At 37.6% G+C, this 25969-nt stretch overlaps 1 protein-coding gene across 1 annotated transcript in view; it reads left to right on the forward strand.

Annotated features, from left to right (window-relative positions):
- The window catches only part of SMC1B (structural maintenance of chromosomes 1B), an 85924-nt gene that overhangs the window by 20365 nt on the left and 39590 nt on the right, over nucleotides 1–25969 (forward strand). Inside the window, exons 3-11 of the mRNA XM_065887293.1 lie at nucleotides 1031–1143; nucleotides 1234–1437; nucleotides 4515–4753; nucleotides 6455–6713; nucleotides 7655–7795; nucleotides 17330–17412; nucleotides 18005–18212; nucleotides 20779–20964; nucleotides 22722–22901. Of these exons, the coding sequence (XP_065743365.1) occupies nucleotides 1031–1143; nucleotides 1234–1437; nucleotides 4515–4753; nucleotides 6455–6713; nucleotides 7655–7795; nucleotides 17330–17412; nucleotides 18005–18212; nucleotides 20779–20964; nucleotides 22722–22901 (1613 nt within the window). The remainder of the gene's footprint in view (nucleotides 1–1030; nucleotides 1144–1233; nucleotides 1438–4514; nucleotides 4754–6454; nucleotides 6714–7654; nucleotides 7796–17329; nucleotides 17413–18004; nucleotides 18213–20778; nucleotides 20965–22721; nucleotides 22902–25969) is intronic.

Consider the following 25969-nt stretch of genomic DNA (forward strand, 5'->3'; position numbering starts at 1 on the left):
TTTTTGTGTATGGTGTCCATTTTGTATAAGGGTCCAATTTTATTCTTCTGCATGTGGATATCCAGTTTTCCCAACACTATTTATTGAAGAGACTGTCTTTTCCCCATTGTGTGTTCTTGGCCCCTTTGTTGAAGATCAGTTAACTATAGATGCTTAGATTTCTTTCTGGACTCTCTATTCTATTCCATTGTTCTGTATGCTTTTATGACAATACCACACTGCTTTGATTACTGTGGCTTTGTAATGTAACTTCAGATCAGGAAGTGTGATGCCTCCAGCTTTGTTCTTCTTCCCAGCTCATCTGTCTTAGTCCATTTGGGCTATTATAATAAGATACCACAGACTTCTTAGCTTATAAACTATAGAAAGTTATTTCTCACAGTTCTGGGAACTAAAAATACAAGCTTAGGGTGCCAGCATGGTTGGATGAAGGCTCTCTTCTGTGCAGACTTTTCATTGTATCCTCACATGTGGATGGGACTAGGGAGCCTTGTAGGATCTTTTTATAAGCACACTAATACCATTCATGAGGGCTCCTCTGTCATGACCTAATCACCTCCCAAAGACCTCACCTTCTAACACCATCACCTTTGGGGTTAGGATTTCATCATATGAATTTAGTGGGGACACAAACATTGAGACCATTCCACCACCCTATTGAAAATTGCAATGCCTCTTTCTCCTACACAGAGACTACCACACCCCCTTCCTACCTCTACTTTACTCCTTAGCACTTAACACTTCCTCGCATGATAGTCATTTTACTTACATATCTCATTTTTGTCTGTCTCCATTATTAGGATATAAGCTCCTTGAGGTCAGACATCTGTTATGTTCACCACTGTAGAGCACTCCTTGGCATGTAGTAGACACTCAATATTTGTTGGCTGATTAAATGCATTTATTAACATGTATATTATTGCATAACTGGCTATTTCAGTAAGAAAAAAAATTTATTAAGCTTTCAGTAGTTGTTGATATATGTCTGGTATTTATACGTCCTATAACAGCCTTTATTCTTTTATTTTAGGGGGATGCTCAGAATATTGTTTTAATGATAGTCCTGTGAGTCGTTCCGCTTATATCACAGAGTTAGAAAAGATAGGCATAATAGTCAAAGCACGGAACTGTCTAGTTTTTCAGGTAAATAGCTTGTAGTATTTTATTTTATTCATGATTTTGAAAATATATCATTATATTTTATATGTTGGTGTGCTTAACTATTTTTAAAAGGGAACTGTGGAGTCAATTTCACTGAAAAAACCCAAAGAAAGAACGCAGTTTTTTGAGGAAATCAGCACTTCAGGAGAGCTTATAGGAGAATATGAGGAAAAGAAAAGAAAGTTACAGAAAGCCGAAGAAGATGTACAGTTTCATTTTAATAAGAAAAAAAATGTAGCTGCAGAGCGTAAATATGCAAAATTAGAGAAGGAAGAGGTAAGGTGTCATGATGTAACCAATTAAGTGTTGGATACAAAAACTTTGTGTTAGAATTGTAAGTATTGGTGTGGGGTTACTAAAGAGATTCTTTTAATAACATAAGACAAATAAAGCCCATTATTCTTCAAAGATAAACTTTTTGATGTATTTTCCACTGTTCGGGTTTTTTTCTCCCAAATAGGCAGGACAACCTGCACTGCAAAGATGTCTGATTTTCCCAACTAAAATTAAACTTGAGGGATTTATATCTTACATTGCAGAGGCTCTCAAACTTTTGGATCTTGTCCTCTTATACTTTAAAAATTATTGAGGACCCCAAAGAGTTTCTGTTCATGTGGGTTGTGTCTACTTATATGTATTGTATTTAAAATTAAAACTGAGACATTTAAAAAATATATTTTAATGATTAGTGTAAAAATAATAATAAACTCATTTCATATTAACATAAGTAACATATTTTTATGAAAAATAACTGAGTTTTCTAAAACCAAATAATTAGAAGAGTGGTATTGTTTTACCTTTTTATAATCTCCTTAATATCTAGCTTAATAGAAGACAGATGAATTCTCATATCTGCTTCTGTATTAAATCTTATTTGTGTTAAGACCTAGCAGTTTTACCCTCCATTGGCTTTTACAGCATCAGTGCAGATGTCAACACAGTGAAAAAGGCAAATAAAATCTGAGTAGTATTATGAAACTAGTTTTGACCTCAGGGGTTCCGTGAAAGAGTGAAACTGTAAAACTCTAGGAGGCCATAGCCACACTTTGCGAATGCCATTCTGTGGTAGTTCTTTCTTTTTTTTTTTTTAATTAATTAATTAATTTTTTGGCTGCGTTGGGTCTTCGTTGCTGCGTGCAGGCTTTCTCTAGTTGTGGCAAGCGGGGGCTACTCTGCATTGCAGTGCGCAGGCTTCTCTTGCTGCGGGGCAAGGGCTCAAGGTGCACAGGCTTCAATAGTTGTGGCTCGTGGGCTTAGTTGCTTCCTGGCATGTGGGGGCTTCCTGGACCAGGGCTCAAACCCGTGTCCCCTGCATTAGCAGGCGGATTCCCAACCACTGCGCCACCAGGAAAGTCCCTCTGTGGTAGTTCTTGGTGCCCTTCACAATGTCTAATGTAGTGCCTTGTATATTGTTGATAACTGTTTGCCTTTTCAAATACAAATCAGATTCTGTCTTTGTCTTGCATAAAACCTCTTCGAGAGCAGTGCTTCCTATTGCACTGAGAATCTAGTCTCCCTTTCCAGCCTGCTGATCTGCCCCTTGTTCACCTCTGAAGCTTTAACTTCCTCTACTCTCCTACCACACTGACCTTTATTATTTATTGGAAACACCATGCTCCCTTCTATCCTGGAGCTTTTGCTATTTCCTCTCCCTAGATAGTTGTACACCTGATTTTTACATGGCTGTTACTCTTATTCAAGTTTTCATAAAAAAGCCATGTACTCAGGCAGGCATTTGCTGTCCACGCCCCCAATCTAAATTAGCATCCCTTCCCTGGTACTATTGCATTACTCTATTTTGTTTCTTTTGTAGCATTTTTTTTTAAAGATTTATTATTTATTTATTTTGGCTGCGCCGAGTCTTAGTTGCAGCATGCAGGATCTTTTTTTTTTTTAAGCTGTGGCACGTGGACTTCTTAGTTGCGGCATGCATGCGGAATCTAGTTCCCCGACCAGAGATCGAACCTGAGCCCCCTGCATTGGGAGCATGGAGTCTTACCCACTGGACCACCAGGGAAGTCCCTATTTTGTAGCATATTTTGCTGTATGAAATTATCTTGTGTATTATTTGTTTGCTTATTTCATCTCTGACTCCTCTTCTTCCCTCCCTGCCCCATTAAAATAACTAGATTATAAACTTACAAGAGCAGAGACTGTTTCGATCTTGTTTTCTACTATATTTCCAGTACATAGAAGAGGGTTTGGCACACAATAGGCAATTAATAAATATTTGAAGAAATAAATGAAAAGTGGATGTGTTCCTTATTAGTGACGTTTCTCTGTTTTCTTCACATTTTTGTATGTATGTGTATGTCCTTGGTTTTGTCGGTAGAAAGGGGTGGTGTTAAGTGAAAGTCAAACTATAGTATGCATAATATACTCAAACGACTTACAGCAGTGTAGAATTGAAGACCTTTAAAAATTATAAGGACAGTTACAGTAGTCCACCTTCCCAGTTATTTTTTACAACATCCTGGCAGATGGCCGTTTACCCAGTACTTGGAATATTTCATTGATTAAGAGCTTTCCTCTTAAGGCAGCACTTTATTTCTTTATTAATAGCACAAATACTAAAGAAATTCTTCCATCTCACATATAATTTAGAACTTTAAAATAGTCCTATTAGTTCTATTCCTAGAAAAAATTACATCCTATAGAAGGAATTTTACCTGGAATCATTGAATTTAAAGTCTCTGGGGACCTTAAAAGTCATATAACTTCCTTCAGTTTACAAATGAGGAAGCTGATGTCAGACATGCTTGCCAAACTCTGAGGTCAAGACAAAAATGGGACAGGACTCGGTTAGTGGGTGGCCCTTCATGGTTCTTACCACCATACCACTGAGTGCATGAATATAAAATCCTTTACTGGGCTTCCCTGGTGGCGCAGCAGTTAAGAATCCGCCTGCCAGTTCAAGGGACACAGGTTCGTGTCCTGGTCCGGGAAGATCCCACATGCCACGGAGCAACTAAGCCCATGTGCCACAACTTCTGAGCCTGAGCTCTAGAGCCCGTGAGCCTCAACTACTGAAGCCCGCATGCCTAGAGCCTGTGCTCCACAACAAGAGAAGCCACCGAGATGAGAAGCCCATGCACCACAACAAAGACCCAACTCAGCCAAAAATAAAGAAAGAAAGAAATTTTAGAAAATAAATAAAGTCCTTTACTGGTTTATTGTAGAAGCATATGCAGAAGTCTTCTCCAAATAATGGTACTTTTGGCAAGAATAACATTTGTTAATGATGAAAATAAAAATTCATTAGCGATCATTTGTTGGCACTCTAGTTGAGTTTATGAAAGGTCAATGTAAAATATACTCCCTTTTAACTGTTGTTGAATTGTATTGTTTTATAGGCAGAACGTTACCAGAGTCTCCTTGAAGAACTGAAAATAAACAAGATACAACTGCAGCTTTTCCAACTGTATCACAATGAGAAAAAAATTTCTTTTCTAAACAGTGAGTTAGAGCGTGTGAATAAGGATTTTAGTGTCGCAAAAGAGTCTCTTTCTAGTCATGAAAACATAGTTAAAGCCAAGAAGAAGGAACATGGAATGTTAAGCAGACAACTGCAACAAACAGAAAAAGAATTAAAGTGAGTTTTCAAAATAGTTATTAACAGTTGGATTTTATGTAGATTGATAGAAAAAATATAAGTGACACTTTGAAAGTTGATCTTTTAAATAAACTTTTTTACTTTGAAATACTTTTAGATATACAGAAAAAATTCTAAAGATAGTACAGAGAGTTCCCATATTCCCACACTCAATTTCTCTCACTTATAACATCTTATATTTTTAGTATCTCAATTAGGATTTGTCTGTTAGTTTTCTCATAATTAGCGTTTATGGGTTTGGGGGAAGAAGACCACAGAGGTAAAATGCCATTATCATCACATTATATCAGGGATGTCAAATATCATATATGAGGAATTCCCTGGTGGTCCAGTGGTTACGACTGCACTCTCACTGCTGAGGACCCCGTTCGATCCCTGGTCGGGGAACTAAAATCCCACAAGCTGCATGATGTGGACAATAAATAAATAAAGTGGCTATACCAAAACTTAAAAAAATATATCATATATGTTATATGACATATCATCTATCTAAGATATCATAGTATCAGCATGACATCATTATTATTTTTGTTTGTTTGTTTGTTTTGGCTGCACCACGCGGCATATAGGATCTTAGTTCCCCGATCAGGGATCAAACGCATGCCCCTGCATTGGGAGTGCAGAGTCTTAACCACTGGACCACCAGGGAAGTCCCATATCGTTATTGATGTTGACCTTTTCTTGCTTATCTGTAACCTCCTATTCCAACAGTAAGAAATCTGGGTTCCACAGTCTCCCATCCATTTGCTTAATTGTTCAATTCCAGTAATCGTGTATGGCAATATAAGAATTATTAACCCATATCCTTGTGGGAAGCAACTTTATCAACTAGAGTACAAGGCTTATGTACAATCCCTTTTGCTTTTAGTTTTATGGCCTCTACTCATTTCCAGAGTTACTTCGGTTAGCACATTTCCCCCCACCCTCTTCAATAAGGTTGTTTCATACATTTGTAATACAGTTAGATCCTTTTGTCACATTCTACATTCTGTCTAGGATCCCTCGGCCTCCTAAATGATTTTTTTTTAATTTGATACATTAAGATTCACTCCTGGTGCTGTAAATTTCTGTAAGTTTTCACAAATGCATGATGTCATATGTCCACCACTACAGTATCATACAGAGTAGTTTATCACTCTTAAAAAATTCCCCTGGGACTTCCCTGGTGGCGCAGTGGTTAAGAATCCCCTGCCAACGCAGGGGACACAGGTTCGAGCCCTGATCCAGGAAGATCCCACATGCTGCGGAGCAACTAAGCCTGTGAGCCACAACTACTGAGCCTGTGCTCTAGAGCCCGCGAGCCACAGCTGCTGGAGCCTGCGTGCCTAGAGCCTATGCTCTACAACAAAGAGAAGCCACCGCGATTAGAAAGAAGCCTGCACACTGCAACAGAGTGGCCTCCACTCGCGCAACTAGAGAAAGCCCAAGCACAGCAATGAAGACCCAACGTAGCCAAAAAATAAGTAAATACGTAACTAAATAAATGTATTAAAATAATTCCCCTATGCTTCACCTATTTGGTTCTCCCCTGCCATCTGGTAACCACTGATCTGCTTATAGTCTCTGAAAGTCAATTTTTACCGTTTCTTTTTAAATGTATGATTTGATCAAAAGAACTTCTTCCCTTTATATACTATAAAATTAAATTTCCTTTAAAGCAAACTTTATTTTTCTTTTTAGATCTCTTGAAGCACTTTTAAATCAGAAGAGGCCTCAATACATTAAAGCTAAAGAAAACACTTCTCACCACCTCAAGAAGTTAGATGTGGCTAAGAAATCAATAAAGGACAGTGAAAAACAATGTTCTAAACAGGAAGATGACATAAAGGCCTTAGAGACAGAGCTGGTTGATTTAGATGGTGCATGGAGAAGTTTTGAAAAGCAGATTGAGGAAGAAATTTTACGTAAAGGGCGAGACATTGAACTAGAAGCCAGTCAGGTGAAAAAGTTGACATATGGGAAATCATTTGTTTCTATTGTTTCAGCTTTTCCTTTTAATTAGAAAAAAATTAAAGGATGACCTCTCTTTCTGATATTTTAGGAGATTTTCCTCAGAATTTAAATTAATGAGGATTTAAATTTTTCAGCCTATTGTAGAATCTAAATTTAATCTTTACAGTAGGCTATTTTTCCTTCATAAAATTAGATGACATTATAACATTTATGAGTTAATTAAAGTCATAGGAAATACTTCAACAAGGTTACATGGTATCATTTTGTAATAAAAGGTAATTAAATTATATTCTTATGTTTTTAAGGTAATCATTTTTTTCCTCATGAATATTGTAAAAACTTAAAAGTCAGATAGTATATGGCTGTGAAGAAACATGATCACTTAATTGACAAAAGGGAAATTGATTCCTTAAGATTATTTAAAATGTTAAGTGATTGATTAATATTCATTTAGTACATAAGATTTAATTATAAGTCAATAGTAGATATCCAAAAATTTATAATTGAGTTTTCAAATATTCCCTCAACTAAATTTGTCATTTATCTTTCATTAATTTTATAATAACCTTATATCACAATATATATACTAAAATAATTGTGACTGTATAAATAGAAAAATACACAATTTTCTCTGAACTTTTTTAAGAATTTTAATGAGTTTTAATGCTCTTTCTCTTTTAAGAATTTCTTACAGAGACCTTATAGAGTTGGTTTTGAATACCTTATTGATCTATCTAAACAGTTTTAAATAAGAAGACGTTCATTTTATGTTCATGCTATCTTAGAGAAAATGGCTAATTATGGTCTAATTTATATAAAACATAATTTTGATAAGTTTAATTATCAGCTAGTGAAGGATAGCATATAAAGAATTTCCTCTCATGCTTCTTTAAGTGAGTTAGCAATGTTTAAATGCTCTTTATACAGCTGGATCAATACAAAGAACTTAAGGAACAAGTAAGAAAGAAAGTGGCTATAATGACCCAACAATTGGAAAAGCTGCAGTGGGAACAAAAGGCTGATGAAGAAAGACTGGCATTTGAAAAGAGGAGGCATGGGGAAGCTCAGGTACCTTGGTTTGGGCAGTAATGACTTAGAATTATTTTTCATGAAATTTTATTCCCTTTTTTATATTGGTTTTTCAGTATATAAATGGATTTACATCAGACATAAGGAATTAATTAAATTTTCTGGATTACCTGTTAGACTGCTTAGTATTGTATCATTTAGGTGCTCTTTCATGGTCTAAGATATAAACAGACAGTGTCTTCATTCATATAGTCAGTAAGCATTTTATGTGCACCTGTATAATGATAGGAGTGGGCAGATGATATTGTCTATTCTTACATGTAGGTTAGTCCAGTGAGGTTAGGAGGAGGGTTGATAAAGGAAAAAAACAAGTATCATAATGTAGGTGGAAAGTCATTTGGAAACATTAAGGACGTAGCCCAAGAGGAACTTAATAGTCTACACGAGAGGTAACTATCAAGACAGCATTACAGTGTTCTGCAGACCTGGCTTCCATCCATTCTTGTCCTGTCACTGACCTGTGCTGGTATAAATAAAGCATTTCACTTCTCTGAACTTTGATTTCTTAATTTGAACAATGAGGATAGGTATGTCATTTTTTATGGCTGAGTAACATTCCACTGTATATATAATATACCACATCTTTATCCATTCATCTATTGATGGACACTTAGGTTGCTTCCATATCTTGGCTATTGTAAAAAAAAATACTACAGTGAACATGGGAGTGCATATATCTTTTTTAATTATTGTGTTTGTTTTCTTTGCATAAGTATTCAGGAGTGGTATTGCTGGATCATAAGGTAGTTCAATTTTTAATTTTGTGAGAAATCTCCATAAGGTTTTCCATAGTGGCTGCACCAATTTACATTCCCACCAGCAGTAAGAGAGTTCACTTTTCTCCACATCCTCGCCAGCACTTGTTATTGTTTTCTTTGTAATAGCCATTCTGACAGGGGTGAGGTGATATCTCATTGTGGTTTTGACTTGCATTTCCTGCTGAATAGTGATGTTGAGCATCTTTTCATGTGCCTGCTGGCTGTCTATATGTCTTCCTTGGAAAAATGTCTATTCAGGTACCCTGCCCATTTTTTAATTAGGTCTTTCTTTTTTTATAAACTTATTTTATTTTATTTATTTTTGGCTGCATTGGGTCTTTGCTGCATGCAGGCTTTCTCTAGTTGCAGCGAGCAGAGGCTACTCTTCATCGCGGTGCATGGGCTTCTCACTGCAGTGGCTTCTCATTGCAGAGCACGGGCTCTAGGGGTGCGGGCTTCAGTAGTTGTGGCATGTGGGCTCAGTAGTTGTGGCTCGTGGGCTCTAGAGTGCAGGCTCAGTAGTTGTGGCACATGGGTTTAGTTGCTCCACAGCACGTGGGATCTTCCCAGACCAGGGAGCGAACCTGTGTCCCCTGCATTGGCAGGCAGATTCTTAACCACTACGCCACCAGGGAAGTCCAGGTCTTTTTTTTTATGTAGAGTTGTTTGAGTTCTTTCTATGTTTTGGTTGTTAACCCCTTATCATATATATTGATTGCAAACATCTTCTCCCATTCAAAGCTGCTACCTCAGTTTAGGTCACTATAAACTTCCCTCTTAGAACTGCTTTTGCTGCATTCCATAGATTTTGGATCATTGTATTTTCATTTGTCTTGGTGTTTTTGCTAATTTCTTCTTTGATTTCTTCATCAATCCATTGGTTGTTTAGTAGTAATTGTTTAGTCTCCACATATTTGTGTTTTGGGCAGTTTTTAACTTGTAGTTGATTTCTAGTCTCTGTTGTGGTTAGAAAAGATTCTTGATATGATTTTAGTTTTCTTAAATGTATTGCGACTTGCTTTGTGGCCTAGCATCTAATCTATCCTGGGGAACGTTCTAAGTGCACTTGAAAAGAATGTTTATTTTGCTGTTTGGGCATGAAATGTCATATATGTATCTATTAATTTCATCTGATCTAATGTGCTGTTTAAGGCCAGTGTTTCCTTACTGATTTTCTGTCTGGATGAATTGTCCATTGATGTAACTGGAGTGTTGAAGTCTCCTCCTGTTTTTGTGTATCTGTCAATTTCTCCCTTTATGTCTCTGTTAATATTTGCTTTATGTATTTAGGTGCTCCTATGTTGGGCACGTATATACTTAAAATTGTTATATCTTCTTGTTGGTTTGATCCCTTTATCATTATATAATAATGCCCATCTTTGTTTTAGACTATTTTGTCTGATATAAATATTGCCACCTCAGCTTTCTTTTTGTTTCCATTTGCATGGAGTACCTTATTCCATCCCCTCACTTTCAGTCTGCGTGTGTCTCTAGATCTGAAGTGAGTCTCCTGTAGGCAGCATATACATTTTTAAAAAATTCATTCAGTAACTCCATGTCTTTTGATTGGAGCATTTAGTCCATTTACATTTAAAGTAATTACTGATAGGTATGTACTCATTGCCATTTTGTTCATTGTCTTTGGGTCACTTTGTAATTATCTTTTATTCCTTTCATCTTTTGTCCTCTTCCCTTGTGATTTCATGACTATTTTTAGTGTTATATTTGAATTCCTTTCCTCTTTTTTTTGTGTGTATCTGTCATAGGCTTTTGGTTTGTGGTTACCATGAGGTTCATATATAATACATGAACATGTTATGTCATATGTAACATGTAATATATATGATTCATATATACATATGATTATTTTGATATCTTAAGTTCCATTGCATTCTAACAACCTCATATATTTTTACTCCCTCTTTAAGTTTAATTTTTTTTTTTTTTGCGGTATGCGGGCCTCTCACTGTTGTGGCCTCTCCCGTTGCGGAGCACAGGCTCCAGACGTGCAGTCTCAGCGACCATGGCTCACGGGCCCAGCCACTCCGCGGCATGTGGGATCTTCCCAGACCGGGGCACGAACCCGTGTCTCCTACATCGGCGGGCGGACTCTCAACCACTGCGCCACCAGGGAAGCCCAAGTTTAATGTTTTTTTTGTTTTTAAATAAATATATTTATTTATTTATTTATGGCTGCGTCAGGTCTTCGTTGCTGTGTGTGGGCTTTCTCTAGTTGCGGTGAGCGAGGGCTGCTCTTCATTGCTGTGTACAGGCTTCTGACTGCGGTGGCTTCTCTTGTTGCAGAACACAGGCTCTAGGCACATGGGCTTTAGTAGTTGTGGCTCGTGGACTGAAGAGCACAGGCTCAGTAGTTGTGGCGCACAGGCTTAGTTGCTCTGTGGCATGTGGGATCTTCCCAGACTAGGGCTCGAACCTGTGTCCCCTGCCTTAGCAGGCAGATTCTTAACCGCTGCACCACCAGGGAAGTCCCAAGTTTAATGCTTTTGACATCATATTTTACATCTTTTTGTTTTGTATATCCTTTAACTACTTATTGTGGTTACAGATGATTTTACTACTTTTGTCTTTTAACCTTCCTACTAGCTTTATAAGTGGTTTATCTACTACCTTTACTGTAGGTTTGCCTTTACCAGTGAGATTTTTCTTTCCATAATTTTCAGATTTCTAGTTGTATCCTTTTCTTTTCCATTTTGAAAAGTCCCTTTAACATTTCTTATAAAGCCAGTTCAGTGGTGCTGAGCTCTTAGCTTTTGCTTGTCTGTAAAACTCATTCTCACTCTTTGAAATTTGCATGATAGCCTTGCCTGGTAGAGTTTTGGTTGTAGGTTTTTCCCTTTCATCACTTAGAGTATATTGTGCTACTCCCATCTGGTCTGCAAAGTTTCTGCTGGAAAGTCAGCTCATAGTCTTATGGGAGTTTCCTTATACATAACTAGTTGCTTTTCTTTTGCTGCTTTTAAGAATCTCTCTTTATCTTTAATTTTTGCCATTTTAATTATAAAGTGTCGTGGTATGGATCTCTTTGGGTTCATCTTATTTAGGACTCTCTGTGCTTCCTGGACCTGGATGTTTGTTTGTTTCCCCAGGTCAGGGAAGTTTTAAGCTATTATTTCATCAAATAAGTTCTCTGCCCCTTTTTCTCTCTCTTCTCCTTCTGGGACCCCTGTAATGCTAATGTTAGTACACTTGATATTGTCCCAGGGGTCTGTTAAACTATGCTCATTTTTTAAAATTCTTTTTTCTGTTCTGCTTGGGCAGTTTCCAGATTGCTGATCTATTCCTCTGTATTATCTAATCTTCTGTTGATTCCTTCTAGTGAACTTTTTTTTTTTAATTTATTTTTGTCTGCATTGGGTCTTCATTACTGCACATGGGCTTTCTCTAGTTGCAGTGAGCAGGGGCTGCCCTTCATTGCAGTGTGTGGGCTTCTCATTGCAGTGGCTTCTCTAGGCACATGGGCTTCAGTAGTTACAGCACACGGGCTCAGTAGTTGCAGCACATGGGCTCTAGGGCACGTGGGCTTCAGTAGTTGTGGCGCATGGCCTTCGTTGCTCTGCAGCATTTGGGATCTTCCCGGACCAGGGATCAAATCTGTGGCCCCTGCATTGGCAGGCGGATTTTTAACCACTGCACCACTAGGGAAGTCCCCTAGTGAACTTTTTATCTCAATTATTGTATTCTTAATCTGTTTGGTTCTTTGTTATATTTGCTAACTCTTTGTTGAAATTCTCATTGTGTTTGCCCATCCTTCTGCCTATTTTGGTGAGCATCTTGATGATCATTACCTTGGAGCATCTTTATGGGGTGGATTGCTCCTCTTTATTTCCTTTAGTTCTTTTTCTGAGGTTTTGTCTTTCTATAAAAAAAAAATTTTATTTATTTATTTGGTTGTGCTGGGTCTTAGTTGCTGCTTGCAGTCTCCTTAGTTGCAGCATGTGGGCTCCTTAGTTGTAGCACATGGGCTCCTTAGTTGTCTTGAGGGCTCCTTAGTTGCAGCTCACCAGCTCCTTAGTTGCGGCATGTGAGCTCCTTAGTTGCGGCACGTGGGCTCCTTTGTTGCAGCAGGCAGACTCCTTAGTTGCGGCAGGCAGGCTCCTTAGTTATGGCATGTGAACTCTTAGTTGCGGCATGCGTGTGGGATCTAGTTTCCTGACCAGGAATCGAACCCGGGCCCCCTGCATTGGGAGCGTAGAGTCTTAACCATTGCGCCACCAGGGAAGTCCCCTGAGGTTTTGTCTTAATCCTTTATTTGGAGCATACTCCCCTGTCCTCTCATTTTACCTAATTCTCTGTGTGTATTTCTATGTTTTAGGTAGGTTGTTTTTTGCTTCCTAATCTTAGAGAAGTAGCCTTATGTAAGAGATGTCCTATGGGGCCCAGCAGCACACTCCCCACTGGTGCCCCCTGTGTGGGCTGCATGCACCCTTCTGTTGGCAGGGAGGTAACTACTTGGGCATGCTGTAGGTGGGGTAGGCCCCTGGCCCTGTTGGCTGCAAGGCCCTACTTTGTGCAGTGGTTGCGGCTGCTGGAGGGTGAGATAGGCTTCCATGTGGTTGGCTGTGCGGCCTAAAGGGCGCAGAGCTGCTACTGGCCCACTGATAGGTGAGGGCAGGTCCTGCATGGCTGGCTGCACAGCTTGGGAGGGCCCAGGGCTGCTGCTGACCGCTGGTGGGTGGGGCGTGGACCCCACATGACCAGTGCAGGCCTGCTGGTGGGCAGTTTTAGGCCAGAGGGAGGGTTCCAAAACAGTGCTTGCCGGCACTGGTGTCATCGCAATAGAATGAGCTCCCCCAGATGGCTGCCACCAGCATCTGTGCCCCAGGAGGGATCCCAGGTGCCTCCTGCCTCTCCAGGAGGTTCTCCAAGATCAGCAAGTGGACCTGACCCAGGCTGCTTTCAAACTAGTGCCTCTGTGCGGGGACCTAGAGCATATGAGATTTTGCATGCACCCTTTAAGAGTAGAGTCTCTGTTTCCCACAGTCCTCTGGCTCTCTGGTATGTAAACCCTGCTCATTTTCAAAGCCAGACGTTCTGGGGGCTCACCTTCCTGGTGCAGAACCCCCGGGCTGGGGAGCCTGATGTGGGGCTCTGACCCCTTGCTCTTTGGGGAGAACCTCTACGATCGTCATATTTCTTCTGTTAATGAGTCCCCAACCCGGGGGTATTGGTCCTGACTGTACCATGTCTCTGCCCTGCTCACCTGTCTCGTGGTTCCTTCTTTATATCTTTTTTTGTGGCAAATCTTTTCTGATAGTCTTCAGGTTTTTCTCATAGTTACTCTATAAGTAGTTGTAATTTTGGTATGCTCATGGAAGGAGGTGAATTCAGGGTTTTCCTACTCCTCCACCTTGGCCATACCCTCTGTATTCTTATAGCTTTAAATACCATCTGTTGATGACTCCCAAGTTTGTATTTCTAGCTCACAACCTCATATATCCAGCTGCTTCCTCATCATCTTCATTCTGGGTATTGAATAGATATCTTAAACTTAAGTCCCAAACTGAACTTCTGCTCACACCCAGATGCACCCCAAACATAGTCTTTCCAGTCTCTGATGATGACAAATCAGTCTTACTGGTTGATGAGGTCAAAAATCTTGGAGTCCATCTTTTACTCTTTTAGGAAATTGTGTTGGCTCCACCTTCAAAGTATACCAAAATTCTTACCACTTCTCTCCATTTCTATTGCTACCACCATGGTCCAAGCCACCATCTTTTTGTTTTTTGTTTAGATCAGTGTAGTAGCCTGAAAGGTTTCTCTCTTGTGTCTCCTTCATAATAGTCTCAGCACAGCAGCCAAAGTGATGCTTTTAATATCTAAATCAGATCATGAAACTTGCTCTTTTTGAAGTCCTCTAGTGACTTCCCCTTGCACATAAAGTTTAAGTCAAAGTCCTTGAGTGCCCTACATAGACTTACATGATCTGCTTGCCCCTTCCACCCCAATTTACCTCTCAAATCTCCTGTTTTTCTGTTCTCGCTCTTGTTCTCTGTGGTCTAGCTGTAATGGCCTCCTGGAACGTATCAGACATGTTTCTGCCTTAGGGCCTTTGCACTGGCTATTCCTCTGCTTGGAACATGCTTTCCCTACGTTTCTTAATTTTTAACACTCTCATGTCCTGTAAGTCTTTGCTCAAATGTTGCCTTCTCAATGAGGCCTACTACCCTGACTACCCTATTTAAAATTGTCGTCCCCAGTGCACTTCTGTTCCCCTTACCCTAGCTCTGTTTTTCCCAGTGTTTATCTCCTAACATACTGTTTAATTTGCATATTGTTTGTCTACTGTCCCTCTCTAGAATGTAAGCTGCACAAGAGCAGGGATGTTTGTTTTGTTCGCTGGTACATCTCAAGCACCTAGAATAGTTCCTGATCTAGAGCAGATAATAAGTATTTGTTGGGTTAATGAATTTTAAAAATGAAGGAATCAAGGCACGAGATAGTTAACTTGACTGAACTAGTAAGTGGAGGAACTGGGATTTGATTCTAAACACTTTGTCTCCAGAATGAACCTTCTTAATCCGACACTGTATGCCTCTCATTGTAGTCTCTTTGTGAGTTGGCAGATGAAAATACAAACAAATATGAAGGGTAGTATATGATAATATACTTATATATTGATAATCATATGAGTAAAAGAGAGGACATTTTGTGGAAGGAGAAAAATGTATAACATATCAGTAATTACTTTTAAAACACTGGTATAATTTGAATCACATTATAAAATTATATGCTGATTTCTCATTGCACATTTTTGCCTCTGTGCGTGCTAATTTTGGGAAAACCTACTCATCGTTACATGTTCAATTCAATAGTTACCACACCACAAAGTCTTCCCTGGTCTGCCTTTTCTCCCCACCCCACCAAAAAAAAACCCTGAAAAATAGTTTCTTCCTCACCTAATCACCCATTGTTCTTAATCTGTTTCTGTCTAAGGGCTTTTATCAGATTGGAGGAAAAGTGCAGTTAATGGTATAGCTCTATTAGGCTGGAAGTTTTTTAAAGGCAGGATTCGTAATAGTGTCCTATTGTAAGTCCCATGTACTTGGTAGATGTCGGTAAGTGTTGATTGAATCTCTCTTGTCTTTTGAATAGAAAAACACTGACAGAAGAAATAACATATCAGGGTGGAAAGAGATGAAAAAATCTGTACTCATACTTGGTTTCCCACAGGACTAGTGGTTCCCAGGTGGAAAGGGCTTTAACTTTCTACAGATCCAAGATCACTAGGGGCTGGGCAGGGGTTGGTTTTTCTAGACAACTAGCATGATCAGCTGGCATCTTGAATCCAGAATGCCTGGTGTCAAGGCAGTCTGATTATCCCCCATGACGTGTCCAACGGAGCATCCAGGCCCTGACACAAGCCCTGGGACTGGCCAGAGTAAAGGCAGAGGCAGATGTTTCCAGTTGACTAAACTTGGTCCTTGATGTTAGCTAATCTTGTTCCTGTCTCTTTGAATGGAATTCTTCTTTTTAAATTTTATTTATTTTATTTATTTATTTTTGGCTGCATTGGGTCTTCATTGCTGCACGCAGGCTTTCTCTAGTTGCAGTGAGTGGGGGCAACCCTTCACTGCGGTGCACGGGCTTCTTATTGCGGTGGCTTCTCTTGTTGTGGAGCACGGGCTCTAGGCGCGCAGGCTCAGTAGTTGTGGCACATGGGCTTAGTTGGTCCGCGGCATGTGGGATATTCCCAGACCAGGGCTTGAACCCTTGTCCCCTGCATTGGCAAGCGGATTCTTAACCACTGGACCACCAGGGAAGCCTGAATGGAATTCTTAAGTGAGATAACAGAATTTCAATATGGGGACTCTAATTTCAAAATGTGGGAGTCCCTGGAGAAAAGGAATTGTATCTTAATCATTTTTATAGCTGTTGGCACTTAGCATAGTAGATGTTTGTTTGGTGAATTTCTGTGATAAATGAGTAAAATGAGATCATTAACTTCATGGTGTATTTTATCCTTTACCACTTGAAAACTGGTATTTCTTCTCTTTTTTGCTGTTGTATACTGAAAAAAGAATTGTGTATTTTACTTTTGTACACTCCTGGGTTTAGATCACTTAGTAATGGAGTAAGACAGATTAATCTGGCTATAATGCGCAGGATGCATGAGACAGGGAGAATGTTAAAGGTGAGAAGCGAATTGGAGACGACCACAATCCTTGGACTTGGTGATAAGGTGAATGTGGAGCATGAAGCCCTCCTTCCACAAGCCTATAGCTGCCTCGGAGATTCCTATACAATTATAGTGCTGAGCCACTCTATTGGAATTACTTATTTGTCTGTTTCTCCCACCAAACCTTAGTCCTTGAGAGCAGGGACTCTGTCTTGTTCATTATTATATCTGTAGTTCCTAGCACATGGTAGGCAGTGAATAAATATTTATTGAATGAGTTAGTTTGAGAGAGAGATAAGAACTGTATATAGATATTTGAAAATAATCCCCCTGGGGTTTGAAGTTACCAAAGTAAACTTGCTGGAGATCTGGTATCTCCAGCCAGGACATAAATGATGGAGTCAGGATTTGAACCCTGAGCCTTGAAACCTCAAAGCTCTGTACCGTATTGCCTTTTCAAAGTTAAAATGTGCTCTTATAAGAATTTTCATGTGGTTATATATATTTCAAATTTAGAACAATGTATGCTGTTATAGTAAGTTCTGGGCATATAGTGAAAAGTAATCAATTTTGTTTGGATTTGCTGTAATTGATTTCAGATTTCATTTCCTATTTTAGGAAAATCTAAAACAAATAAAAGAACAAATAGAAGATCATAAAAAGCGAATAGAGAAGTTGGAGGAGTATATAAAAACATGCATGTAAGTATAGTAAAACCAAATTCCTTGCAGCTTTCTTGTATCTCAGGGGTCTCGATATTTGTGGTATAGTCATCAGATGAATGCTTCCACTGTATCATAATGTCTTTGTCCTCCATTGTTTTTTTATTTCATTGTAGATAATTAAAAATTATCCTTGACCACTAAGGTTTAAGTTCTGAAAATATAAATGTTTAACAGTGGTGAAACTTAAAACTGTCTTTTGTTACCGATATTTTATAATAAAAGTATGTCATGAAAGCTAGCACCACCTAAGTATTCTACCACAAAGAATTTCTTTTTAATTGGCATTTACTTACCATTAAGCTTATGATGATTTCTCTGGTTATAGTGACCTATCCTTTCTTTTTCAGAATCCAGAAATTTGTAACTTTTGGATCAAGAAAGAATGATTAAAATATCTTTTGCCCATGTTTGGTGCTAAGTTTATTATATTGTATTTTTCATCGTTTAAAATTGATAGAGCATTATTCCATTCCTCTGCAATGCCAGACTAGAGTATACTGTATCTTGTAATTCCTAAATTTGGGGTTTTCTTTTTGCTGTATAATGTATTATTGTTACTGTTGTGTAGGAATTTCTTGAAAGAGAAAAAACAGCAAGAGGAAACCCTAGTGGAAGAAATTGAAAAGACAAAATCAAGAATGTCTGAAGTTAACGAAGAGCTGAATCTTACTAGAAGTGAACTGCAGAATGCTGGAATTGATACCCATGAGGGAAAACGTCAGCAAAAGAGAGCAGAGGTTCTGGAACACCTTAAAAGACTTCACCCAGATGCTGTGGTAATTGAAATAAAAAGGCTAAGCTTTCTTATTTGGGATTAAAAATTTGCCATTAATAGGAAGTAATGTTATTTCAGAAATCTATAAGTTTTGTGTTTTATTATTTATATTTAAAACATAATAGTAAATAACTGAGGTAAAATGTAAATAACTCCCAGTAATGTCTTTAGATAAGTAATTATTGGGGAGAAACATTGACACGAACACATTACCCAGAAAGTCCAGGTATGGACAACATCCCCAAAGGACACAGGTGCATAAAATAGTCTGTCGCCCATAGACACATGTCCTCAAACCTCATTTTCTTCATGATGTCAGGTTTTTTAAAATATTTTTTTCAGTAGACATTGTTGGCATACTTTTGAAACAGTGAATTTTTATTCTCCAAATGTGACTGCTATCCAGTATTACTAGTGTATTTCATTAGCCCCAGTACAGCAATATCTACTAACCTGTTGCTTGGGGAGTCAGCCTCACAGAATTGTTTCCTTCGGAATTGGGGTCTGGCATCTCACTCTTTTGTCACTGACACCAGTGTACCCTGTGTTAACCGCTTGCACTCTTTGGAAACACCTGTCCATTGGCCTCCATGATACTACACTCTGTTGGTTTTCCTCCTGTCTCTCTGGCCTCCCATCTTCGTTTCCTTTACAGCATCCTTTTTGCCTTTCTGACTCTTAAGTGTTAGTCTTAACTTCTAGACAATGATGGAGGAATAAGGCTGGGTCACAGAATTCTTCCCCTAATACTAAGAAGAATGACAAAAACTAGTGAGAAACTAGTTCAACAACCAAAAGAGGAAAGGGGCTCATACATCATGCTATAACCTTCAGAAAATGGTAATAGTCCAGAATTTCTTTAAAAAGATTGACGTATAGCATTGCTTGTTCTTAATTATGCAGAAGGCAAACTGATACATCGATTAATTCCTGAGAATTCTCACTTATTATCCCTTAATCTAGAAAGAAGCAAACTCATATGTTTGTTTCCTTTAGAGTAAAAATTATCACTAAAATAGAATCGGAGAACATGGACCTCTGCTTCTCTTAGATGGAAGTGAAGGCTCTAGGGCTCCTTGTTAAATTGAGAAGCCAAATCAAAACCCTCTCCCCAAGAATGGGATTTGTTCTCTTCCCCCAAGGAGAGAAACCTTGGTATGGGATATTAATTAAAAACTGAGAAGAAAGAACAAAACTCAGGTATTCAAGTAAAGCATATGTACAGCCTTAGCACAGCTCTCTTACCCCTGCCGTCTAAGCCCTTAGATGATGGGCAATAGATAAGAAAATACTTAGAATATAGAACAAAAAATACTTGGTCCATCATCTGTTGCTCAGAGGAGATAACCATCTCAATTTTAGGTGAGACAACCAAAAAAATTATCCGTCACAGAAAATAAAAGGTTTGCCCAGAGCTGCCCACATTAAATATAGGGAAGGTGAAGAGAATCGATATGGCAGCTATAGGTACATATAATAATAAAAAGCAAGAATAATTTAAAAGGCTTTTAGAAGTCAAAGAGCCTTGTGGAAGAAGGTTACAGGACAAAATCCCCCATAAGTGTTCTGTGCTGTGGACAATTTAATAAGAGCTTGAATTCATAAAGTCAGGTTCAAATATGAGCTAAAACGGAATAAAATAAAAAGAAAAATGTAGAGCTAAGGAGACAAATCAAGAACAAACATTACTGAACTAATAATAAATTGCAAATAACAAGGAATGGATTACATAGCTGAAAATCAAATTACTGACCTAGAAGTAAGGCTTGAGTTAATCATAGGTAAATTGAGAAGAACAAAGACCAAGGTAGTAAGTATTAAAGACAATGATGATCTATCATGAAGAAATTGGTATTTCGAAGTAGAACCTAACATTGAAGAAAGAGTCTAAAGATGTAAAATTGAATCTGCAGACATTCTAGGGAGCATTGGTACAGGACGGTTGGCATTGTGACATTTAATAGACTTTTTGAACTTCAGTCTGATTCTTGACCAGTCTTCAGATCCCCAAAAACACTTCTCCGTGGGAAGCCTTCCCTGGCTTCTCAGGTCAACCTCGTCCCTGATACATATTCTCAGAGCTCTCTGTGCTTAATCACAGTGCCTGTTATAACTCTACTTTGTACATGCATGCAATTATTGAGTATTGATATCTTCCCTCCCTACTAGTCTGAAAGCTCTGTGAGGTCAGAGAGGATGTTTTACTCAGGCATGTTTACCCAGTTTGTGGCTCAGTGCCTTCATGTAGTAGGTGCCTCAGCAGTTTCTTATTTAATAAATAAGGGAATGAATGAATACTATTTAATTGCTAGCTTTGTAAAATATTTTAATACCTTGGTATGACTAATCCCTCCTTATTACTCTTTTGTTGAATGAAGTGTGACACACCTAAATGGATATTTCATAATGAAATTTATTTCCATTTGAATGAGACTGTTAAATTATCATGTTTATAATTTTAGAAAATTAGTTTTTGGTCTATGCTGCTTTGTTACGTTAGAAAACAATGAATTATATGTTCCTCATTAATGTATTTGTTTTTCTCTCCTTTTTTGAAACCTGCTAAGTTTGGAAGACTGCTTGACCTGTGTCATCCTATACATAAGAAATACCAGCTGGCTGTCACTAAACTTCTTGGTCGGTACATGGTTGCCATTGTTGTAGCCTCTGAAAAGGTAGCAAAAGATTGTATTCGATATCTGAAGGAGGAAAGAGCTGAACCTGAGACATTCCTTGCTTTAGATTACCTTGATGTAAGAAATTTATAATCCTTAGTATTTACTAGTGATAAAATTCTGTCTTTTAAAGTGTGTCTTTATTGCCTGAGACTATGGTAGTGATTGAAAAAATCGTAAGTTGGATGCCAGTTAGTCATTCATTCAAATGGCTGGTGTTAATGTATTGGCAGGCAAAGAATAGTATCAAGTGGGTGCTGTCTTTCTTGCCTTCATATCATTTCTTCCTAATCTAGTTTCGCCGTAATTTACCCTGGTGATTTCAAGGACATTGCTCTAGCAGTGCACCACTCTGCCTACTAGCCAGCAATTTATTTTGTCCTATAGCAAAGAATAGGAGATGGATAAGACATATGTTCTGTCGGTGAAATGCCAACCCAGAGTTTCAGTTGTAAATATGTGGTCCGGTAAATATACATGTCAGCTCTTGATGTGGAGCAAGCCAAATTTTGAGCCTTGAGGTATGTATTGAAAGGCCTTAGAGCATCCAAAGTTTAAATTCCTGAGGCAGGAACTCCATCATTATCACAGCTGATATCCTTCAGTGATCTTTTCATTGCTTAATAAAGAAAACGTTCTACTTGGTCCAGCTTTCAAGTCCCTGAACTGCAGGCAGTGTGCATAGTGGTTAGGAGCACATGCCCTAGAGTTGGACTGACCTGAGTTTAAAAAGCAGCCCTCCTTCTAATTAGTTCTCACTGATTTGTCCTTAACTTTTCTGAGTGTCAGTTTCATCATCTGTGAAGTGGAGGAATTAGTCCTTACCTTATTGTATTATTGCAAGGAATCACTACAGGTAGTATATCTAGCACAGTGCCTGGCACAGAGGAGGGGCTCAGCAAATGCTAACTGGGTATTAATGGTTCAGACCTGGCCTTTTGTACTTTCTTTAATAATATAATAATAAACTTTTGTTTATACCTTCTGCCCACTAAAACTATTTAACCTAGTTCATCTGCCTGTTAAAATTCTGTTTTATGTATTTCATGCTTAAGATTTTTTTCAAGGCACACTCATTTTTTAAAAATATAATACAGAAGTATATCAAATATAAAGGAAATACTCCTACCTCATCTCAGTGCTCAATTCCTCTATCACAACTATTTTAGATTGCTTCCATCCATACAAATTTATATAACTATATGCTCCATATATATATGTGTGTGTATATATATGTGTGTGTGTATATATATATATACACACACACATATATATACACACACACACACATATTTTGATTGTATATAGGGTTTTCCCTTTGTTTTGTTTTACAAAAATGAAATTATACTTGCTGTTTTTCAGTAATATATTGCAGACATCTTTTGATCTCTTTATCGACCCAACTTAAAAGTCATGTCAAAGAAGGTGTAAAAGCTTTCCTGATCGTTTAAGCCTAAAATGATTTTCTGAGTTCCATGCTGTTGTGCCACTCTTTCAAAAGTATGTAAATGGATATATTATCTCCCACTAGATTTTATGATTTTGAGAGCATGAAGGGCTCCTCATCTATTGCTTTATCCCGACTAGTTAGTGACAGAGTTGAATCTAGAAATTATATCTTCTGGCTTTTGATGAAGTGTATTTTTAAAAAATATTACAGGAGCCAAAGGTGGGATATTGTTCATCAGGTTCTTGTCAAACTTTCATTGTGTATAAGTGCATACTACTAATGATTTGCTTTCATGCTTACGTATGTTCTTTGAAAAAGAATGTACTGAGTGTTTGGGTTTTATTTTAATATACCTAATATATCACGTATATTTTAAACCTTTTAGATCAAACCAATCAATGAAAGATTACGGGAGATTAAAGGCTGTAAAATGGTGATTGATGTCATAAAGACTCAGTTTCCTCAGCTGAAGAAAGTAATTCAGTTTGTCTGTGGAAATGGCCTTGTCTGTGAGACTGTGGAAGAAGCAAGGCATATTGCCTTCAATGGACCTGAAAGACGGAAAGTAAGAGGCTTAGATTGTACTTTCGGGTAATTTGAAGCAGTATTTATAAGACTAACATATTACACACACAAATATCTATATATGCTTTCATATGTTCTCTTATGTAGGGGAAACTAAAATAGAACCTAAGATGTTAATGGCTTCAGTAGTTTTTATAATGTTCAGTTTTCAAAAAATTAATTTCTCTAATACTTCCCCAAATCATAAATCATATTTTGGATGTTAGATTTATTGTAGTGAGAGCCTAAAGCTCTTAATTTTTTTTTACTCTATATATAATAAATGCCCCTGTCGAATCTCAGATTCTCCCTGTACTTACATATATAATACGTGTGTTTCTGAATACCAGAAGAGATTTTAGGTGCTTATTTTACATTCTGGGTTAATTCTTCCATAGCTCAATGGAGATATTAACTGTCCTTTTACACATTCAAGGTTTTAACACATTTTGAAGTTGTAGAAATAGCACAATTGAAATGAGGTTACTAGATACCAGTCTCTCAAGGGAGTAATTTTGGTTTTAAAAATATTGTTTTACTGTCAATTGAAATAGAGTTTGTATTTAGTTAAGCAGTTTTAAATTCTTCAAATTATCTGACATAGTTTTTTTTTAAACTACATCTGTGATGAAATGTAACACAATGCCTAAGGGCATAAACTATGGAGTAAGACCAGTGATACTACTTAGTAATTAATTATGTGACTTTAGACAAGTTTCTAAACCTCTAATTTTAGTTTGTTCATCTAAATTTGGGGAAATAATAGTACTTATTTCATAGAGTTATAGGATTAAAATAAGTAATAACATGCAAAATGCTTTCATAGTACCTAGGAAATAGCTCTCAAAAAGTGATAGTCATTTTTTATTTATTAGTCATTTTACGTATTTGATCTGGAATGTCCAGAATCGCAAATTAACACAAAGTGGGGGGGGGTTGGGCTATTCTTATGAAAGATAGGAATTTCCAGTATTAAATGTATTGACTTGTCTAATATGATTAACTTCTCATACATTTTAGTAGTTATATCTATAATTATCTTAATGATAATGTGATCACTGTCTTAGTTAATCACTGTCATTGATTTCTACATATTAAATTTAAGCAGGTGTAATAAGTGAGCTACTACAGTATCTTCCTTATTTTGCTACCTAATTAACTATGGTAAATTGATTTTTGAATATTTGTAAAATGTATTTTGTAAAATTGATTTTTGAAGATTTGTGTGGTCAATTTAAAGAAGTCACATGAAAATAAGATTGTGTTTAATCCTTCCTTCATTCAACATATATTTATGGTTTATATCTTGTCCACAGTAACATGCCTTACCCCTTTAGGCTGTATTTTGTTCTTACCGTTATTTCAAAATTTTAATCAGGTTTATTTGTCATATTTTTACATTAAGTATATTCCAGGGACTCTTATCTTCTTCCTAGTACTGTTATTCCACTTGAAGAATATTCTCTGTGTTTTAGGATGCATAAAACATTTGGATAGGGAGTTCCCTGGTGGTCCAGGGGTTACGATTCTGTTCTTCCACTGCCGGGGTGGGAAGGGGGTGGCGCAGCTTAGGTCCCTGGTCAGGTAACTAAGCTCCTGCATGCCATGTGCGTGACCAAAAAAACGACAAAAAAAACCCAAATATGGGAAATGCCCATTAAAACTACACTGAAATACTATTTTCACCTGTGAGATTGATCAACATAAAAAAGTTTGATAACACTTTATGGGGAAAGAGACCCTTGCATTCACTGCTGTGGGTGTGTGAATTTGTACCAGCTCTGTGAAGGGCAATTCTAGCAGTTGTACTTCTTCAGAACGTTACATACACATGTATATGAAATGATATATACAAAGAGTTATTCATCGAACCACTGTATGTAGCAAGCAAAATTGGAAACAGTTTGCACAAGACTATGTTCAATGAAATTATAATACGTTCATAGAATGGGACACTATGCAACCTTAAATAAGAATGAAGCTCTTTATATACAAGTGTCAGACAATCTCCAAGATACATTCAGTTTTAAAAAAAGTAATAAGTAGACTAGAGTGTAGTATGTTACCATTTATGTAAAAAATGGGGAAAGAAGAGATATGTGTGTGTGTTTGTTTATGCAAAAATATTTCTGGAAGAATACATAAGAAATTGACAGCATCGATTACCTCTGGGGGGGATAACTGGGTGGTGGGGTCTAGCAATGCCAGGGAGATTTCTTACTCTTTACTCTTGTATCTTTTGGATTTTGAACTCATGAATATTTTACCCATTCAGAAATAAAAGCAAAAGTTAAAGTATATTATTTTCCATATCAGTGAAAGGCAACTTAAAAACTAGGTATAATCTGCATAACACAAAAATTATAGAGGATCTGCTTGTAACACTGAAACTGTATTTCTTGAAACAGTTGAAGCTGGCTCAGTGGAATGATTGGTTAGCCCTCAGGGCAAATTTTTAATGCCAAAAAGTTTCTCCTTTTCCTAAGCCATGTTCTCTGGAAATTTTATTTAATGCTATTTAAAAATTCCTCCAACTCCTTATTTTATATAAGATCCCAGTTGTGCCAGCCGTGGTATTTTTTCAGGAATGCAACCTCCAAAGTAGGCATAGGATTACTGCACTGAGCAACCATTGTAAGCTGTAAGTTAAGGAATTTGCAGGCTGGAAATAGAAATTATAGTCCTTCCAGAATAGGAATTCGTTTGTAAATCAAATGTAAATAGGTTATTTGATACTAAGTTTACTTTTAGAATAAGTAAATTATTTTAATAAACCTAGAAACTATCAAAAAAAAAACCCTGTAATTCTATGAATTGCTGCCCATTGCATTTTTAGAATTGAAGGTCTATAACGTGGTGGTTATTGAGAATATGGACATTAAAAAAAAAAGAACATGGACATAGATGTTTGACCAACTTTTAGTTTAGGAATTTTAGTCCCTGTGTATGACTTTAGGCAAGTTTCTTAATATCTTTAAGCCCCAATCTATAAAATGGAAATCATATTTACCTCACGGGGTTGAAACATAGAATCGAATAGCATAAATGCACTCTGTCAAGCACAGTATG

This window comes from Phocoena phocoena, chromosome 11, assembly GCF_963924675.1.
Source record: "Phocoena phocoena chromosome 11, mPhoPho1.1, whole genome shotgun sequence".
NCBI classification, from domain to species: Eukaryota; Metazoa; Chordata; class Mammalia; order Artiodactyla; family Phocoenidae; genus Phocoena; species Phocoena phocoena.